This window comes from Oncorhynchus clarkii, chromosome 3, assembly GCF_045791955.1.
Source record: "Oncorhynchus clarkii lewisi isolate Uvic-CL-2024 chromosome 3, UVic_Ocla_1.0, whole genome shotgun sequence".
Lineage (NCBI taxonomy): Eukaryota > Metazoa > Chordata > Actinopteri > Salmoniformes > Salmonidae > Oncorhynchus > Oncorhynchus clarkii.
This window is the reverse complement of record NC_092149.1, coordinates 47143206-47163635: the sequence shown is the minus strand read 5'-3', so window position 1 is coordinate 47163635 and position 20430 is coordinate 47143206. Positions and strand designations below refer to the sequence as shown.

At 40.4% G+C, this 20430-nt stretch overlaps 1 protein-coding gene across 1 annotated transcript in view; it reads right to left on the bottom strand.

Annotated features, from left to right (window-relative positions):
• LOC139396256 (COP9 signalosome subunit 8) overlaps positions 1-15024 on the bottom strand; it is a 30928-nt gene extending 15904 nt beyond the window's left edge. The window contains exons 1-2 of the mRNA XM_071143391.1: positions 14855-15024; positions 13205-13275 (exon numbers count right to left, since the gene is read on the bottom strand). Of these exons, the coding sequence (XP_070999492.1) occupies positions 13205-13275; positions 14855-14926 (143 nt within the window). The 5' untranslated portion in view covers positions 14927-15024. The remainder of the gene's footprint in view (positions 1-13204; positions 13276-14854) is intronic.
• Between the last annotated feature and the right edge of the window lie 5406 nt (positions 15025-20430).

The following is a 20430-nucleotide window of genomic DNA, read 5'->3' as shown; positions in this document are numbered from 1 at the left end:
GCAAACAATGGCAGTAGAATGGCCTTACTGAAGAGCTCTGTGACCTACAACGTGCCAACGTCATAGGATGACACCTTTCCAAAAAGTCAGTTTGTCAAATTTCTGCCCTTGTCAACTATAAGTGCTATTATTGTTAAGTGGAAAAGTCTAGGGGCAATAACATCTCAGCCGCGAAGTGGTGGGCCACACAAGCTCACAAAACAGGTTCGTCGAGTGAAGCGCATAGCGCATGACAAAAATGTTAAAAACTTGCCTGTCCTCGGTAGCAACTCTCACTAGAGAGTTCCAAACTGTCTGGCATTTAGTCTTACATACGACAATGAAAAACATACACAGTATAATATTTATAAAACAAGAACATTATTGAAAGAATAAGGTTAGGGGAATACATTGTCTCATTCAAACCTGAAAACAAAGTGCAAGTTACAATGCTTTCAAAACATACAACATTAATCTCAGGGATATTGTCTGTCCTGAGCTGTTCTTGTCTGTTGATGTTCTGTGTTACAGTGGGGCAAAAAAGTATTTAGTCAGCCACCAATTGTGCAAGTTCTCCCACTTAAAAAGATGAGGCCTGTAATTTTCATCATAGGTACACTTCAACTGTGACAGACAAAATTAGAAGAAAATAAAATCCAGAAAATCACATTGTAGGATTTTTAATGAATTTATTTGCAAATTATGGTGGAAAATAAGTATTTGGTCAATAACAAAAGTTTCTCAATACTTTGTTATATACCCTTTGTTGGCAATGACAGAGGTCAAACTTTTTCTGTAAGTCTTCACAAGGTTTTCACACACTGTTGCTGGTATTTTGGCCCATTCCTCCATGCAGATCTCCTCTAGAGCAGTGATGTTTTGGGGCTGTTGCTGGGCAACACGGACTTTCAACTCCCTCCAAAGATTTTCTATGGGGTTGAGATCTGGAGACTGGCTAGGCCCCTCCAGGACCTTGAAATGCTTCTTACGAAGCCACTCCTTCGTTGCCCGGGCGGTGTGTTAGTTAGTTAGTGCTAAATACAGCTGCTAGAATCCTGACTAGAACCAAAAAAATTGATCATATTACTCCAGTGCTAGCCTCTCTACACTGGCTTCCTGTCAAAGCAAGGGCTGATTTCAAGGTTTTACTGCTAACCTACAAAGCATTACATGGGCTTGCTCCTACCTCTCTCTCTGATTTGGTCCTGCCGTACATACCTACACGTACGCTACGGTCACAAGACGCAGGCCTCCTAATTGTCCCTAGAATTTCTAAGTAAACAGCTGGAGGCAGGGCTTTCTCCTATAGAGCTCCATTTTTATGGAACGGTCTGCCTACCCATGTCAGAGACGCAAACTCGGTCTCAACCTTCAAGTCTCTACTGAAGACTCATCTCTTCAGTGGGTCATATGATTGAGTGTAGTCTGGCCCAGGAGTGGGAAGGTGAACGGAAAGGCTCTGGAGCAACGAACCACCCTTGCTGTCTCTGCCTGGCCGGTTCCCCTCTTTCCACTGGGATTCTCTGCCTCTAACCCTATTACAGGGGCTGAGTCACTGGCTTACTGGGGCTCTCTCATGCCGTCCCTGGAGGGGGTGCGTCACCTGAGTGGGTTGATTCACTGATGTGGTCATCCTGTCTGGGTTGGCGCTCTAATTCTCTCCTTCTCTCTTTCTCTCTCTCGGAGGACCTGAGCCCTAGGACCATGCCCCAGGACTACCTGACATGATGACTCCTTGCTGTCCCCAGTCCACCTGGCCGTGCTGCTGCTCCAGTTTCAACTGTTCTGCCTTATTATTATTCGACCATGCTGGTCATTTATGAACATTTGAACATCTTGGCCATGTTCTGTTATAATCTCCACCCGGCACAGCCAGAAGAGAACTGGCCATCCCACATATGCTCTCTCTAATTCTCTCTTTCTTTCTCTCTCTCGGAGGACCTGAGCCCTAGGACCATGCCCCAGGAATACCTGACATGATGACTCCTTGCTGTCCCCAGTCCACCTGACTGTGCTGCTGCTCCAGTTTCAACTGTTCTGCCTTATTATTATTCGACCATGCTGGTCATTTATGAACATTTGAACATCTTGACCATGTTCTGTTAAATCTCCACCCGGCACAGCCAGAAGAGGACTGGCCACCCCACATAGCCTGGTTCCTCTCTAGGTTTCTTCCTAGGTTTTGGCCTTTCTAGGGAGTTTTTCCTAGCCACCGTGCTTCTACACCTGCATTGCTTGCTTTTTTGGGTTTTAGGCTGGGTTTCTGTACAGCACTTTGAGATATCAGCTGATGTACGAAGGGCTATATAAATAAATTTGATTTGATTTGTGTTTGGGATCATTGTCATATTGGAAGACCCAGCCACGTTTCATCTTCAATGCCCTTGCTGATGGAAGGAGGTTTTCACTCAAAATCTCACAATACATGGCCCCATTCATTCTTTCCTTTACACAGATCAGTCGTCCTGGTCCCTTTGCAGAAAAACAGCCCCAAAGCATGATGTTTCTACCCCCATGTTTCACAGTAGGTATGGTGTTCTTTGGATGCAACTCAGCATTCTTTGTCCTCCAAACACGACGAGTTGAGTTTTTACCAAAAAGTTATATTTTGGTTTCATCTGACCATATGACATTCTCCCAATCTTCTTCTGGATCATCCAAATGCTCTCTAGCAAACTTCAGACGGGCCTGGACATGTACTGGCTTAAGCAGGGGGACACGTCTGGCACTGCAGGATTTGAGTCCCTGGCGGCGTAGTGTGTTACTGATGGTAGGCTTTGTTACTTTGGTCCCACCTGTCTGCAGGTCATTCTCTAGGTCCCCCCGTGTGGTTCTGGGATTTTTGCTCACCGTTCTTGTGATCATTTTGACCCCACGGGGTGAGATCTTGCGTGGAGCCCCAGATCGAGGGAGATTATCAGTGGTCTTGTATGTCTTGCATTTCCTAATAATTGCTCCCACAGTTGATTTCTTCAAACCAACCTGCTGCTTACCTATTGCAGATTCAGTCTTCCCAGCCTGGTGTAGGTCTACAATTTTGTTTCTGGTGTCCTTTGACAGCTCTTTGGTCTTGGTCATAGTGGAGTTTGGAGTTTGACTGTTTGAGGTTGTGGACAGGTGTCTTTTCTACTGATAACAAGTTCAGACAGGTGCCATTAATACAGGTGACGAGTGGAGGACAGAGGAGCCTCTTAAAGAAGAAGTTACAGGCCTGTGAGAGCCAGAAATCTTGCTTGTTTGTAGGTGACCAAATACTTATTTTCCACCATAATTTGGAAATAAATTCATTAAAAAAAAATTCTCATTTTGTCTGTCCTAGTTTAAGTGCACCTATGATGAAAATTACAGGCCTCTCATCTTTTTAAGTGAGAGAACTTGCACAATTGGTGGTTGACTAAATACTTTTTTGCCCCACTGTATGTCATTCTGTTTTATGTTTCATGTTTTGTGTGGACCACAGGAAGAGTAGCTGCTGCTTTTGCAACAGCTAATGGGGATCCTAATAAAATACCAACATTTGTCATCAAAAGTGAACTGGAATTACAAAATATAATAAGAATAAGGCATATAATAACAATAATTGGACTATCGCAGGGCCTTACTCCCAAGCTATCTCCTTAATGCAGAGTGCCATTCAGACGCATCGGATCCCATATTTACAGACTTTGGTAGGACTCTGCCGGCAAGCTAACTCCCAACCACAAGGTCAATGCTGGGCTCAAAATTAACGCTTGTCCTCTTGACCGGGACAAGTAAAAAAAACATTTTTTTTTAATGGATTTATTCTGTCCAAATGACAGGTTAATTAAATCACACAAAAATCTAAATATCAAACAATTACTCCTATCAGAATTGGATCAGAGAGTCCAACTTTGGAACAATATTTAAATCTATTTGCCATGTATATAAATAAATAAAAAAGCCTACATGTCAAAGTGTAGGTGATATGCATGTTGGCTACAGCATCATGTCCAAACCAATGCTGACAAGAGTGAGCCGTCAGAAAATGTAGACAAACTTTAATGAGACTTAATTACACAAATATAATGAAGGATAGTTAACATTAACATCTAAAGGCTTGATTCTGTTGACATAATTGAGGCACAGTTTTTTCAGATCAAATGGTCACAACACCGGAGAGTGAAGCACAGTGCCTGATTGTTCTGCACGACGAGCTTGACAAGCTTTCGGACAAGTAAAACATCCGTCCTACTTGTCAAGGCCTGCAAATGAGTTGGTAAAAATTAGGCCTATGTAGGGTGAACTGGGAAGACGGCGGCCTGAAGATGGCGGTGCGGAATGCTGAAGATGGCGGTGCGGAATGCCTCATAATAAAAACAGAATATTCAATATCTGTAAAGCTGACTAAATATTAGCACTTCACAACTTTGATCCACATATGAGCAGTGTTGTGTTCGAGACCACCTAAAGCAATACCGATTCAATATCAAGACCGCAGCGAACCGAGTCAAAGAGGGGGATGAGAAGTCCCAGACCGAGTCTCTTTTTATGTAGTGTTGACTCTCTTCTCATGATGTGCGTTTTGTCCTATATTTATTTATATATAAATAAATAATTATCCCATTCCCCATCCCCGCAGTACAAAATGTGCCTTATTAGGCAGTCATTGTAAATTACAATTTGTTCTTAACTGACTTGCCGAGCTAAAAAGTTCCAATAAAATAAAAAGACCAGAAAAATGAGTCCAATTCAAGACCATGACTGTAACGGTCAAATCGTCACGATAGGAGTTCAAAATGTCATGTATTTCGGTGTTCATATTTTAGAAGATGTCTTTAGACATTCAGAAAGGTGAAAAAAATGCATGCTGAGGGCAAATAGAGCCACTCTACAAATTATTACTAACCCAAACAGTGGAAAACAATGAGGGCCTCCTACACTTTCAGAGAAAGGCTAAGGATTTATAAAATGATACAATTATTCGTATTATTAAATGAGAACATCATTGAAAATATCTTCAGTTTTTGTTAGAAAGGGTTAACACTCCAATCAGGATTTTTCTTTGGTGGTCTCGGCTTGCTCAGTCAGCCATTGGCTAGGCAATGAGAAGCTTCACAGAAAGCATCTGCCATTCAACTGTATTAGGGTAACATTTTGGAGTGACAGTGGAATCAACCAACTACATTGACTTTAAAAATGGGTGGAACCGTTTTGATAAAAACATTTGGAAACTGCCTTCAAAGGCCAACAAGTCACTGTGCAATAGTGAACAGTACTTTTTCCACGGTCTAGCTAGCTAGCTGTTGTTGTAGGCTAGTTTGCAGCAGCGGGTGTTATCGAATATGATGTTGTTGCTAATTTGTTAACTTCTTGTTGAAAGTTATCCTTGAAAATGGAGAAGTTTCAAATTATCATCATATGGTGAGTGGAACTTTTTTTTATTGCAGCTCGCATGCTGTTAGCCATCCTTTTGAAAATAACCTGTGTGTGAAACAGTGTTGCATTTAAACTTTAGCTTACCTTTGTGTGATAAACATGAACAGTTTTTTTTTGCAATGGGAACTAATAGTTGAAAATTTCGATTGGGAACTGCCTTAGCCTAATGGTTGTGTTTTTGTATTATGATTGGGACCTGGCATATTATGTCAGAGTGATTGGACTGGTGTCTTTCCATTGGTCCTATGCATCAGTGTAGTGGTGTCTGGAGAAGCAAGCACTGTGAAAACGACACATTTTTCTGATTTTCCTTCAAAATCATAATTAATACAAAAAAATAAAAATAAATTGATGTTCTAAGTTTACAATAATGCTTAAACATCATCAGGAGACCATTTGAGGTCTGGGAAAAATGTAACATTTTGTGGAGGGGTACCCTTTAATTAAATTGAGCAAAACAAAAGGCCCTCCCCATTGATACAAATCCGCATTAAACCATTCTGTCAGGTAGGCCTACATTGCAGTCAACATTTAATTGGAAGGTTTTTGGGGAAAACCTTTAGAAATGTTCATGCAAACAGCACATGATGACTGAATTGAGCATCGTAAATAGACTACGAACCAAACTTTTTCAATACCTGATTTGCATACCCATTGTTGCCTTGGTCAGTATTTATTGATAAGATACTTTTGGTTATGTAGTGTATGTGGACACCTGATCATCAAACATCACATTCAAAAATCCAGGGCATTAACATGGAGTTAGTCCCCCTTTAATGCTATAACAGTCTCCACTCTTCTGGGAAGGTTTTCCACTAGATGGAAAATTGCTGCGGGACTTCCATTTAACCACAAGAGCATTAGTGAGGTCGGGCACGGAAACCTGGCTTGCAGTCGGCGTTCAAATTCATTCCAAAGGTGTTAGATGGAGTTGAGGTCAGGGCTCTGTGTAGGCCAGTCAAGTTCTTCCACACAAATCTCAACAAACCATTTCTGTATGGACCTCGCTTTGTGCACGGGGGCATTGTCATGCTGAAACAGGAAAGGGCCTTCCCCAAACTGTTGCCACAAAGTTGGAAGCACAGAATCGTCTAGAATGTCATTGTATGCTGTAGCATTCACTGGAACTAAGGGCCTACTGCAAAACCATTAAAAACAGCCCCAGACCATCATTCCTCCTTCACCAAATTTTACAGTTGGCACTATCAATTGGGGCAGGTAGCATTCTCCTGGCATCCGCCAAACCCAGACTCGTCTGTCGGACTGCCAGATGGTGAAGTGAGATTAATCTCACCAGAGAATGCGTTTCCAATGCCAGCGAGCTTTACACCACACCAACAGATTCCTCGCATTGCGCATGGTGATCTAACGCTTGGGTGCGGCTGTTCGGCCATGGAATCCAATTTAATGAAACTCCGGACTAACAGTTCTTGTGCTGACATTTCTTCCAGAGGCAGTTTGGAACGTGGTCGTGAGTGTTGCAACCGAGGACAGATGATTGTTATGCGCTAAGCACTCAGCGGTCCTGTTCTGTGAGCTTGTGTGGCCTACCACTTCGCGACTGAGCCGTTGTTACTCCTAGTTGCCACTTCAATAACAGCACTTACAGTTGACCAGGGAAGCTCTAGCAGGGTAGAAATGTGAATAACTGACTTGTTGGAAAGGTGGCATCCTATGATGAAGCCACATTGAAAGGCACTGAGCTCTTCAGTAAGGCCATTCTACTGCCAATTTTTGTCTATGGAGATTGCATGGCTTTGTGCTTAATACACCTGGCAGCAACTGGTGTGGCTGAAATAGCCGAATCCACTAATTTGAAGTGATGTCCATAAGTTTGAAACATCTTTCCTCCTTATCGACTACAGATATCATTCTGAACGCGGCTTTAAAAAAAAATCTATATTGTATAGTGGAGCTTCATAAGCTTTCAAGATTTCAAAACTGAAGGATCAAGTTTTGAAATCAGTGGAATTAGGGTATGATAGCTAAAGAGACGGAGAAACACCTGTCTCCGGATTACGTCTTCAAACTAAGTGCAACCATGGTATGACATTCCTGACAGGGAGACGCATCCATCATGCATGATGATGCATACAGGTAAGATAGCTAGCTACATTTTCAGATATTACACATTTCTAATTTTGACAAAGTGATTTCAGGTCAGGCTAAAGTGTACTGTTAGCTAGCTAGCTAACATTAGCTGGCTTGCTTCCTAGTGGACGTTATTATTAGTTTCCCAGACCTGTTTGCTTTTCTCGTTAGCTAGCTAACATTGAACCTGGTTGGTTATCTCCCAACACAGTGGCATTGTTGGCATTGTTGTTCAATTTTGTTAAACTAGCTAACCTAGCTGGCTCATTAGCTAACTTTACATGTGTACAACACCCGTTGAATATGGCTGGTGTCAGTAAACGTCTACAAAAAAGCGTAATGAAATTGTTGCTAGCAGAGCTGGTTAGGCTGTTTTCATGTTATCCATTGGTAAACAAATCATCAGCCAGAGCGTCAAGTGTGCGCTCAAAGAGAGCAAAACGAGATGGCTGGGGCTAAAGCTTAAGAGCGTGTGAACTATGCTGAAAGGGAGTTGAAAAAGAGCTTTTCACTAGATACCAAAACATTCAAAAGGCAATTTTCTCAAAAGTGAGTTTACAAGTTGATCACCTTTCAAAGCAGAATTACTTTCCCATTTGTCTTCAAATGCAATGTATTATATACCATTTTGTAGCTCTGAGTCTCTACTTTTACCAAATGTAAAACACAATTTCACATTTTGCTACATAAGACCGAATTCAGGTGGTGAGTCATATATAGCCTCCACTATACCACTGGCCCTTCGTGAAGGCCTAGGTCCAATAGGTTCGCCACTGTGCAAACACATCTATAATAGAGATAAAAAGACTGCCACAAAAAAAAAGACTACGGTTTGCAACTGCACATGGGGACAAAGATCAAACTTTTTGGAGAAATGTCCTATGGTCTGATGAAACAAAAAAATAACTGTTTGGCCTTAATGACCATTTTGTTTGGAGGAAAAAGGGGGAGGCTAGCAAGCCGAAGAACACCATCCCAACTGTGAATCACGGGGGTGGCAGCATCATGTTGTGGGAGTGCTTTGCTGCAGGAGGGACTGGTGCACTTCACAAAATAGATGGTTTCTTGAGGTAGGAAAATTATGTGGATATATTGAAGCAACATCTCAAGACATCAGTCAGGCAGGATGTTAAAGCTTGGTCACAAATGGGTCTTCCAAATGGACAATGACCCCAAGCATACTTCCAAAGTTGTGGCAAAATGGCTTAAGGATAACAAGTCAAGGTATTGGAATGGCCATCACAAAGCCCTGACCTCAATCACATAGAAAATTTGTGGGCAGAACTGAAAAAGCATGTGAGAGCAAGGAGGCCTACAAACCTGATTGTTACACCAGCTCTGTCAGGAGGAATGGGCCAAAATTCACCCAACTTATTGTGGAATCTTGTGGAAGGCTACCAAAAACGTTAGACCCAAGTTAAACAATTTAAAGGCAATGCTACCAAATACTAATTGAGTATATGTAAACCTCTGACCCACTGGGAATGTGATGAAAGAAATAAAAGCTAAATAAATTATTCTCTCTACTATTATTCTGACATTTCACATTCTTAAAGTGGTGATCCTAACTGACCTAAGACAGGGAATTTTTATTACGATTAAATGTCAGGATTTGTGAAAAACTGAGTTTAAATGTAGTTGGCTAAGGTGTATGTAAACTTCCGACTTCAACTGTACGTACGCACGTACGTACGTACGCACACACACACACACACACACACACACACGGCCTGGTGAAGCATTTTTAATACGGTGACAATTGAAGCTGAGAGTGTTTTACTCCACTGGTCTCTGGAAGAAATTACAAGTCCTCACCGTCCGAGACATTCAAGACTGAGTAAAAAAAGTATCCGACAAGACCGAGACACTTAATGTGTGGTCTCGAGACCGGTCTCGAGTACTACAACACTGCTCGTGAGCAATAACCTTCAATCTGGATAACACCACAAAACAAATTATAAGGGTAAAGAAATGTATCAACAAATACTACCCACGCCAAAACATGTAGTGTAACCAGGGTAAGTATGGAGACACAATCCCCAAAAGAAAAATGCAACAGACGATTCCTGCTTTTCACCACTCCGTACACAAAGAATGGAAACTGACCTGCTGAAGTGGATTAATTGGGCATACTTGAACTAGTTAGTAAAGATATAAAAAGGAGTTGAAGGCGATCCTCGAAATGAGTGATGAGAAACTAAAAGCTACTCTCAATATTATTGAAACAGACATTAGTAAAATAAATAAAAAATCAAAACATTTAAGAGAAGCCTTACTTGATATACAGACATAAAATAAAATCTGGTGCTTACCGGAAATAAAGACGAAGGTAAAGATCCAGAGAGCGTGGTGAAATAATTACTGGTTAAAGCGCTACAGACCCCAGGCAACAGAGTCCACAAACTCAAACGTGTACACCGTTTTCAGAACGGAGGACAACGATACGCGCACCCAATCAATTGTTGCCAAATTTGCATTATTTAAAGATAAAATAATGGTTGAAAGCCTGGGCGAAAGACTAGCCAGCATGAAAATAGGCATGAATGATAGGTTCCCGTAGGAAATTGCAGAACGGCGCAAAGTTCTGTACCCAATATTCAAAGAGAATAGACTAAAATGGAAATATGTAGCTCTTAAAAACCAAGACTACTCCATGGCCATTCTAAATAATAGAAGGGGCCAATAACAGAACACCCAACATGGTAGGGATTGTAATATAAATAGTTATTTAATAAAATACAGCAACTGATAAATAAAACACACTATACCATTCAAAGTCAGGGAATGTTGTAAAATGATGTATATTCAAATATGTGGGGGGAGTGTGGGTGTGTTTGAAGATGGGGTGCCTGTATGTTTGTATGGAAAAGTGTGGAATTAAGTGAGTGAAAAAGGAAAAATGGTTGCAAATGCCAGAGCCCATGTGTCAGGAATGGTGAGAGCGAGAGGGTCTTCAATGTTGCACAGATATGGGATGGAACAACTGTTGAACATCTGAGCTTGTGGTTGTATGAAAATGTGTGTGTGTGTTTGGGGGGGGGGGTCGTTGTGGAGGAATTTTGGCCCACTCTTGCCTCCAGAACTTCTTTAACTCTGACATTTGACAAGCATGAACTACTCGTTTTAAGTCCTACCACAACATCTCAATTGGGATTAGGTCTGGATTTGTTGCTTTTTAGCCATTTTCATGTAGACTTGATGGCGTGTTTTGGATCATTGTCTTGCTGCATGACCCAGCAGCGCTTCAGCTCACTGACAGATGGCATGACATTCTCCTGTAGAATTCTCTGATACAGAGCAGAATTCATGGTTCCTTCTATTAAGGCAAGTTGTTCAGGTCCTGAGGCAGCAAAGCATCCCCAATCCATCACATTACCACCACGCTTGATCGTTGGTATGAGGTTCTTACTGTGGAATGCAGTGTTTGGTTTTCACCAGGCATAATGGGGCCCAAGTCACCCAAAAAGCTACACTTTTGAATCATCTGTCCATAGAACATTCTTACAAGAGTCTGGATGATATATCAGGTGCTTTATGGCAAACTTGAGTCAACTTTTTGGGAGATATTGGTCCCATGGACTTGAAATGAGTAGTTCATGCTTGAAAACCCACCAATGTTGCTGAGTTACAGCTGTTCTACATGGAAGACTGGGCTAAATTACTCCACAGCGATTGACCAACAACTAAAGGAAGCATTGCAGCTAAAGATTGCACAACCAGTTATTGAGTGTAAGGGGGCAATTACTTTTTCCCACACAGGGACATTGGAGTGGCATAATTTTCTTTATGAAATAAGTATGTAATTGCTGTTCATTCGGGTTCTGTTAATCTAATATTAGGTTTGGTTGAAAATTTTGCAAAAGTAGAGAAAAATAGAAAAGGGGGCAAATACTTTAACAGCACTGTAAGTAACAATAAACAATATGAAATGCCTACATTATTAATCAGTTGTGGAAATAAACGAGAACTTTTATCTGGTGCTTATATATATATATATATATATACACACACACACACACACACACCTGACACCTACTCATTCAAGGGTTTTTGTTAATTTTTTACTATTTTCTACATTGTAGAATAACACATATGTAACCAAAGTGAAGAACCTCAAATATATTTTGATTTGTTTAACAAAGTAGCCACCCCTTGCCTTGATGACATCTCTGAAAATTCATGTCACTCTCTCAACCAGCTTCATAAGGTAGTCACCTGGAATGCATTTCAATTAAAAGGTGTGCCATGTTAAAAGTTCATTTGGGGAATTTCTTTCCTTCTTAATGCATTTGAACCAATCAGTTGTGTTGTGACAAGGTAGGGGTGGTAAACAGTAGATAGTACGATTTGGTAAAAGACCAAGTCTATTTTATGGCAAGAACAGCTCAAATAAGCAAAGAGAAACGACAGTCCATCATTACTATAAGACATGAAGGTCAGTCAATCTGGAAAATGACAAGAACTTTGAAAGTTTCTTCAAGTGCAGTCACAAAAACCATCAAGCGCTATGATGAAACTGGCTCTCATGAGGATCGTCAGAGGAAAGGAAGACCCAGACCCTCTGCTGCAGAGGATGTCCATTAGCGTTACCAGCCTCAGAAATTGCAGCCCAAATAAATGCTGCACAGAGTTAAGTAAAGTAAAGACATCAACATCAACTGCTCAGAGGAGACTGTGTGAATCAGGGCTTAATAGTTTGCTGCAAAGAAACCACTACTAAAGGACACCAATAATAAGAAATTTGCTTGGGCCAAGAAACACGAGCAATGGACATTAGACCGGTGGAAATCTGTTCTTTGGTTTGATGAGTACAAATTTGTGATTTTGGTTCCAACCACCGTGTCTTTGAGAGACGCAGAGTAGGTGAACAGATGATTTCCGCATGTGTAGTTCCCACCGTGAAGCATGGAGGTGTTGTGATGTGGTGCTTTGCTGATGACACTCATTTATTTAGAATTCAAGGCACATTTAACCAGCATGGCTACCACCGCATTCTGCAGCGATACGCCATCCCATCTGGTTTGCGATTCGTGGTACTTTCATTTGTTTTTCAACAGGACAATAACCCCTAAACACACCTCCAGGATGTGTAAGGGCTATTTCACCATGTAGGAGAGCAATGGAGTGCTGCATCAGATGACCTGGCCGCCACAATCACCCGACCTCAACCCAATTTAAATGGTTTGGGATGAGTTGGACCGCAGAGTGAAGGAAAAGCAGGCAACAAGTGCTTAGCATATGTGGGTACTGGTTCACGACTGTTGGAAAAACATTCCAGGTGACTACCTCATGAAGCTGATTTGGAGAATTTCAAGAGTGTGCAAAGCTGTCAAAGGCAAAGGGTGGCTACTTTGAAGAATCTAAAATATATTTTGATTTGTTTTACATGATTCCATGTGTGTTATATCATAGTTTTGATATCTTCACTAATACTCTATTATATGTAGAAAATAGTGAAAATAATGAAAAACTCTTGAATGAGTAGGTGTGTCCAAACTTTTGACTGGTACTGTATATCTCTGTAAGTAACAAAGTCACAAACCAGCTAGCTAGACCGGGGTACACTTTCCCCAAAAGCATCTTACGGCTAAGTTCATCGTAAGAACCCTCGAAGGAGCATGTTTCCCAAAACCATCGTTATCAAATCACATATCGACACCTAATGAAATATCTAGCAAGCTACATATTATAGCTATGGTAATCATAGCTAGCTAGGCCTATAGAAAACCTGACTTACATGTCATTGTGCAGTAGATAGAGAGCCAACAGCTGGGCATACACTTGAGGGGTTGCAATGCCACCTGGAGCCTGACAAGAAAACAAACAATTAGTCAATGTTTAGCCAATATGCTGCCCATGCAAGCCAATAGCTAGGTTTCCATCCAATTTATGACAGATTTTCATGCGAATATTCTAAAATCCGCGTAAAGAAGATATGCCAATTTTCTCACCCATGGTGTTTCCATCAAACTCAAGTGTTGCTGATAAAGAGTATTGATGTAACATCATTAGCACAAAAAAAAGTGCCTTTTATGTGCACTAAGGGAAATATCACCCTTTTTCAACTTCATGTTAAAAGATTGAGAAAGATAAGTGTTTCCAATGACAACCAATAGTAGACAACTAGTAGGCAATGCCTACTCATAATTGGTTAAAAATCACATGATGCACACTGATGATGTCATAGGAATCACGTATCTTCCGCGATGTTCACATAATGTTGAGGTGGTGCTGGAAATGAATCAAGTTTACATATATATGTGTTTAATGTACATAATTCAAATCAAAAGTTCAATGCGTTTCCAATTCTACTGATGGTTTTGTAAGTAGAAATGTTGCGTTAAATAGCAAATGTGCCCACTCTGGTCTAGGCATGTGAGCTCTAGCTAACAGTTCGCAGAGACAGCTAGCCTAAATTAGAATTTTATAGATTATAGCGAGATTGATTATATCTGTCAAACCGCAGCCACGCATCAAGTCACCAGAATAAGACCATCGATATTTATTAGAGAGGTACATCAAGTTCAAAATATATTTATTTTGTAGTCTTAATAAACTGCACGCGTTCCCAAATCGTAATGGGAGGACCACATAACATATCATCGCGTGACTCCCAAATTTGCTTCGATGTGATTATTCCAAACATATTTCCCGCATAATTAATTTCACAGACAAAATGTCCCATCATGTCGAAATAACAAATTGTTTGTTGACATTCATAAAATTGTACCGCCATTTTCTGTTGGATTGCTAATGACGGTCATGAAGTTCCAAACTTTGTACCCTCATGACTGAAGATGTCCATTTAATAATGTGGCTATACAGATAGCTGCACGACCTGGTCGAAAGGACCCATCCAGGAAACCTTGTATTGTATATTAAACAACCTTAACGTTCTGCGCATATTACTTGACGCACAAATTGTGAAAACCTAGCTAAGGAAAAACATTATCCATCTGCACCCCGTGCTGCTAATTTAAATGCTCAACACAATATGTGATATTTGAATGTGTCATTAGCTAACTACTTTCCTCCTCCCACATTTCACATCCCTCTGCTACATAGCAAAACGCAGTTAAATGCTGTGTTCAATGTAATGTTAAGACCTAACTATATACGCTGTGCTCGGTACCAAGCTAACTGACGTATATGAGGGTAGTTAGCTACTTTCTCGCACGTTAAATGCAGCGTTAGCTGTGCCCAATTGAATGTTATGATATAGTTAGCTAGCTATGTTGTGTTCGCTAACGTTAGTGCGTTTGGATGGCTAGCTAGTTAGCACCGCTAATTAAGTTAAAACACACAGACCAAAGATATTCTCTTTGTGAATGGACACATTTAAAGCTTCAAGTTCCACACGTTTGATGAAATACTTGGATATAACTACCTCAAGTTCCTGTGTTTGGCACTGCTCTAAAAGTTTATCATAATTTTCATCCATTATAACTACGGCAGGCATAGTGTCGTTCACCGGCGTCTCGTCAGCAGAGAGGAAGAAAAAGGCCCAACTCTGCGGAAAATGTGTCTCCCTTCAGCACAGCAGGTGGCGGTGTTTCGCCACCGAACAATACGTTTTTGTATGGGGGTCAATGAGAGTGACTTATTCTTCTTTGGTGGGGTTAAACGTGGATTGGCATCCGAAAGGTTGCCTTACCGCCCCCAACTGAACTATAGTATAGATCCATTACACGTTGTGGTTCCCCTTTTTCAATGTATCACAACTTGTGATACACTGGGAAAGGGGAACTGGGAAATTAAATATACATTGTTTAATTACCCTACCAACTAACCCTATACTCATTAAAACATTTGGATGCAACTACTGTCGTCATCCAAAGATTATACAACTTTAATAAATGCTTGGAGGTAAGGATGACAGCAGTGGTGTAGTCTACGGCGATACGGATATCATGCATTATTGATATCTACATAGCGCATTGATGTGAATCATGCTGCTCTCATTTATTTACGGATTGTGGTTGTTGAAGATGGCTGTTCTCAAATCTACATCTGTATTTGAACGCAATAATGGTTGAATTCATGAAGCCTAACAATTCTTGTATTTGAAACCAGTGGAAAGCCAGTGAAATATGCACTCTTGCAACAGCTGCATCGTCCGGATCCAAGCCTATGGAGTAAAAGTGGGGCTTCTTTTGCTCAATCTAATTCATGCTGATAAAAAATATATATCCATAGGCCTAATGGACACATGCTCAAACTTGCACACATTTGAAAGACATAAAGGGGCAATCTGTAGTTGCTACATACATTTTTGGACTTATAAATTTGCTATATATATATATATATATATACATACATACATACATACATTGATTCTTGAAGAATATCATTTATAAATGCCTCATGAGCTTAGTTCAACTGTCACATTCCATGATAACCCAACATATAAGCTTGTTTTACTCCAATGTTTGTAAACATTGTAAATGTGAACAAACACTGTATAGCCTCATAACATGGTTAAAACAATATTTTTTATATAATGGATGGTTAACCCTAGCATCCATAGCTGTCTATTAATCTGAGAGTGGTTCCATTTCTCCAGGCCCATCCCTCAGCTTTTTACCAAAACTGAGGTGGACTACCGTTTTGTTATTGTTTCATCTGTGGATTTGCCCTTTAAACAGCTGCATATTATCAAGATATCCAAGTGTCACCAACCAAATGGTAAACAATAGGCCTATAGCAAATGCAGAATATGGCATTTATTTTTCACATGTAAATTGCACTTTTCAGTATTGCCCAAAGCATGCCATTCCATGAGCGCAGCATTTATTTTTCAACTCGAATCAATGAGCCCAACCAGTCCTCCATGACAACAAAATCATAAACAACAGAGTAGGGCTGGCTAATAAGTATTTAGTTTTGAGGTCATGCTCAGGTAAAAAGATTTGGCTAATCTATTCTTCCATATTTCCAAGTCCTATTCTTGAAGATCAAGGGGTATAACATTTATTGGAATGACTGGAATTCTGATAGACTTTGGATTTTAATGTAAATATATAGTTTCATCGTATATGTATATGTAGTAGGAAGCGATAGGTTAGAAGAAGCCTACAGAACCAACCCGTAAAGTTAAATTTAACATCCATATATGGCCAGCTATGTAAACTTTAACATTGAGCTCTAATAGCATAACTCATATGTCCTAACATTACTTTGTCAGGTAAAGAAAGACTGTGAAACACTCTGTTTCACCACGCTCTCAGCTGGGTCTGCGTCGCACCAATCGACAGGCGTCACAAACACCAGGAATCTTCAACTTCAATTACCCCACCTCCCACTTAAAGAGCAAAAACTATTCTGTGTGCCGCAGTAAAAGTATTGTAGGGAATAGTCAGTAGGGTCTGTAGAATGTATAGATGGTTTCATTTCATGGGGCTTTGAATAATACGGAGTGTTGCTGACCTTTTACTGTGGTCAACAGCTTAAAATGGGGTGCCTGGACACTATACGGTACAAATATACAGTAGTTGTACAGGAAAAATTATTATTTGTGGAGAAGTAAAAGTGGGGTTGGGATTACTCACTAGGGTCTGTGGAATATATACTGAACAAAAATATAAACGCAACATGCAACATTTATCTTTACATTTTATTTCATTATTAAACATATAGCTTAATTTCATCAGTCTGCTCTATCATTCAAGTTTTAAATCTTCACTTCTTTCACTTAAGTAATTTCCTCTCCAATCACTCATATATTCACATTGCCCTCTCATAAGACTGCTTTAGAGAACAAGGACACCACAAATGCTACTGTTTTTTAAAAGGCAGAGGGCTATGGATCCTACTTTCCTGGACCCTACTTCTCGGCTGTGCAAATAGGACTACCCAAATTAACTTTTTAAAATACCTACCATTTCTCTCTGAATGGACCCTCTCCCGTTAGTCACAAGTCAACGTAAAACACACTAGCACACTATTATTTGGAGTGGTAAGCCTGAACTCCTCAGAATGAGCCTGATCTGACAAAACACACTTCAGTGAATCCTGGCTTATTTCACTGTCAACCTCTCCAGTTAAATGCTGCTCATCTGATTCATTTTTCATAGAGCTTACGATTTCTCCATCTGATAAACCTCGACCACAACTTTCTGTCTCTAAGTCAGTGTTTCCCAAAGTCAGCCCTGGGGACCCCAAGAGGTGCACGTTTTTTTTGCTGCTCTAGCACTATACAGCTGATTCAAATAATAAACTCATCATTACGCTTTGATTATTTTAAATCAGCTGTATAGTGCTAGGGCAAAAGCCAAAACATGCACCCTATGGGGTCCCCAGGACCGAGTTGGGGAAACACTGCTCTAAATGGTAGTATCCATTCCCAATATCTTGGGTGTCTGAGATTTGATTGGGCTGCACCACTGACACTCCATCATATGAACTCTTGGATGCATCAGGATGTAGATCAGAAGCAGGTTCTTTATCCTCAAAAGTGTGTATATTTTGCATATTAAGTTGGCAGTCTGAGGGTTCTCTTATCAGTTGACATTCCGTCATTTAAACTCTCCACAGGCAATAGATTTTGTACCCAAGCCTCATTTACATTCTATGTTTGTACCATTTTGTTAAATTTTACTTTGTTGTCACTAGTAGTAGAATGTAGAAATGTTTCCTTTATTCTTGTCCCACATATTCCTGAGATTTGTAACTCTGTTTAGTGACAATGGGTTTTCCAATTGGCCATTAAAGTTTTTGCAACTTCCTCCCCCCAGATAATCCAAATAAAATATTATGCTGCATAATGGAATGTATTGTCATTGAAATAGCATAGTAATCCACATTTATTACATTAATTTGTGATTCTGAACATTCTGATCCTCCCCCACAATACCTGCCATCCCCATACAATTTATCTTTCAGATTTGTTGGTTCAACATCATTATTTTCATTTATCATCTGTTGTGTAATATTTTTCTGATCTATGCATTTATCAGTACAGTCAGCTCCACAGTTAACAATCACTACAGACGACAGCGTATATATAGAATAATGGCGCAGGAGGGGATGGCAGCTGTTTTATGGGCTCTTAACCAACCGTGCATTTTTTTTTTCCCGCATTGTTTGTAACTTATTTTATACATACTGTTTCTGAACAGCGATTACTCACCTTGAATTGGACGAATACTTTTTCTTTAATGAGTCGGACGAGAGTTATTTACTCCAGACACCCAAACAGGCCCTCCTCCCCGTCATTTGCAGGAGAAAGAGACAGAGCTTTCACGGAATGAGATTGGAGTGCCTTGTGAGGATCTGGCGATGAATGGCTAATCTGCCTTTGCCATCGGTGCTATTGGAAAACGTACAATAAGCTGATAATAAAGTGTACGAACAAAAAGCACGTATATCCTACCAACAGGACATTAAAAACTTGAATATCTTATGTTTCACAGAGTTGTGGCTGAATGACGACATGAATAACATACAGCTGGCGGGTTGCACACTGTATCGGCAGGATAGAATAGCAGCCTCTGGCAAGACAAGGGGTGGCGGACTATGTATATTTGTAAACAGCTGGTGCATAATATCTAAGGGAGTCTCTAGGTTTTTCTCGCCTGAGGTAGAGTATCTCATGATAAGCTGTAGACCCACTATCTACCTAGAGAGTTTTCCTCTATGTTCCGGATAGCATCGGACAACAACATTGATGTATATGCTGATTCGGTGAGCGAGTTTATTAGCAAGTGCATCGGTGATGTTGTACCCATAGTGACTATAAAAACCTTCCCCAAACAGAAACCATGGATTGATGGCAGGATTCGTGCAAAACTGAAAGCGCAAACCACTGCTTTTATTAATCATAGTAAGGCGACCGGAAACATGACCGAATACAAACAGTGTAGCTATTTTCTCCGCAAGGCAATCAAACAAGCTAAGCATCAGTATAGAGACAAAGTAGAATCACAATTCAACGGCTCAGAAACAAGAGGTATGTGGCAGGGTCTTACAATCAATCGCGGCTTACAAAAAGAAAACCAGCCCCGTCGCGGACACTGATGTCTTGCTCCCAGACAAACTAAACAACTTCTTTGCTTGCTTTGAGGACAATACAGTGCCACTGACACGGCCTACTGCTAAATACCTGCGGGCTCTCCTTCACCACAGCCAACGTGAGTAAAACATTTAAACGTGTTAACCCTAGCAAGGCTGCCGGCCCTGACGGTATCCCTAGCTGTGTCCTCAGGGCATCCACAGACCAGCTGGCTGGTGTGTTTACGGACATATTCAATCAAACCCTATCCCAGTCTGCTGTTCCCACATGCTTCAAGAGGGCCACCATTGTTCCTGTTCCCAAGAAAGCTAAGGTAGCTGTGCTCCCTAACCCTAACCCTAAAATGTATGTTTTGTTTTATGTCAGCACAACCTGTTATTTAGACTGGTTTATGGAATCAGTTTGTCTGTGGATGTGTTGTTCTGTGTGAGGCTTGGCTGATGAAGTTCACATTTATCTTTTACAATAAAAGGTGAAATTGAGGAACAAAGTTGAAGACCTTCATTTTCCATCAATACAAGCTAGATTCTGTTCAGACAACAATGGTGTTTAGAAGCGTTTGTTGTATCAAATGTTCTGTTGCTACTGTTCTCGAATCAAATCAAATGTTATTTGTCACATACACATGGTTAGCAGATGTTAATGCGAGTGTAGCGAAATGCTTGTGCTTCTAGTTCCGACCATGCAGTAATATCTAACAAGTAATCTAGCCTAACAATTTCACAACAACTACCTTATACACACAAGTATAAAGGAATGAATAAGAATATGTACATAAAAATATATGAATGAGTGATGGCCGAACGGCATAGGCAAGATGCAGTAGATGGTATAGAGTACAGTATATACATATGAGATGAGTAATGTAGGGTATGTAAACATTATATAAAGTGCCATTGTTTAAAGTGGCTAGTAATACATTTATTACATACATTTTTCCATTATTGTTGTCA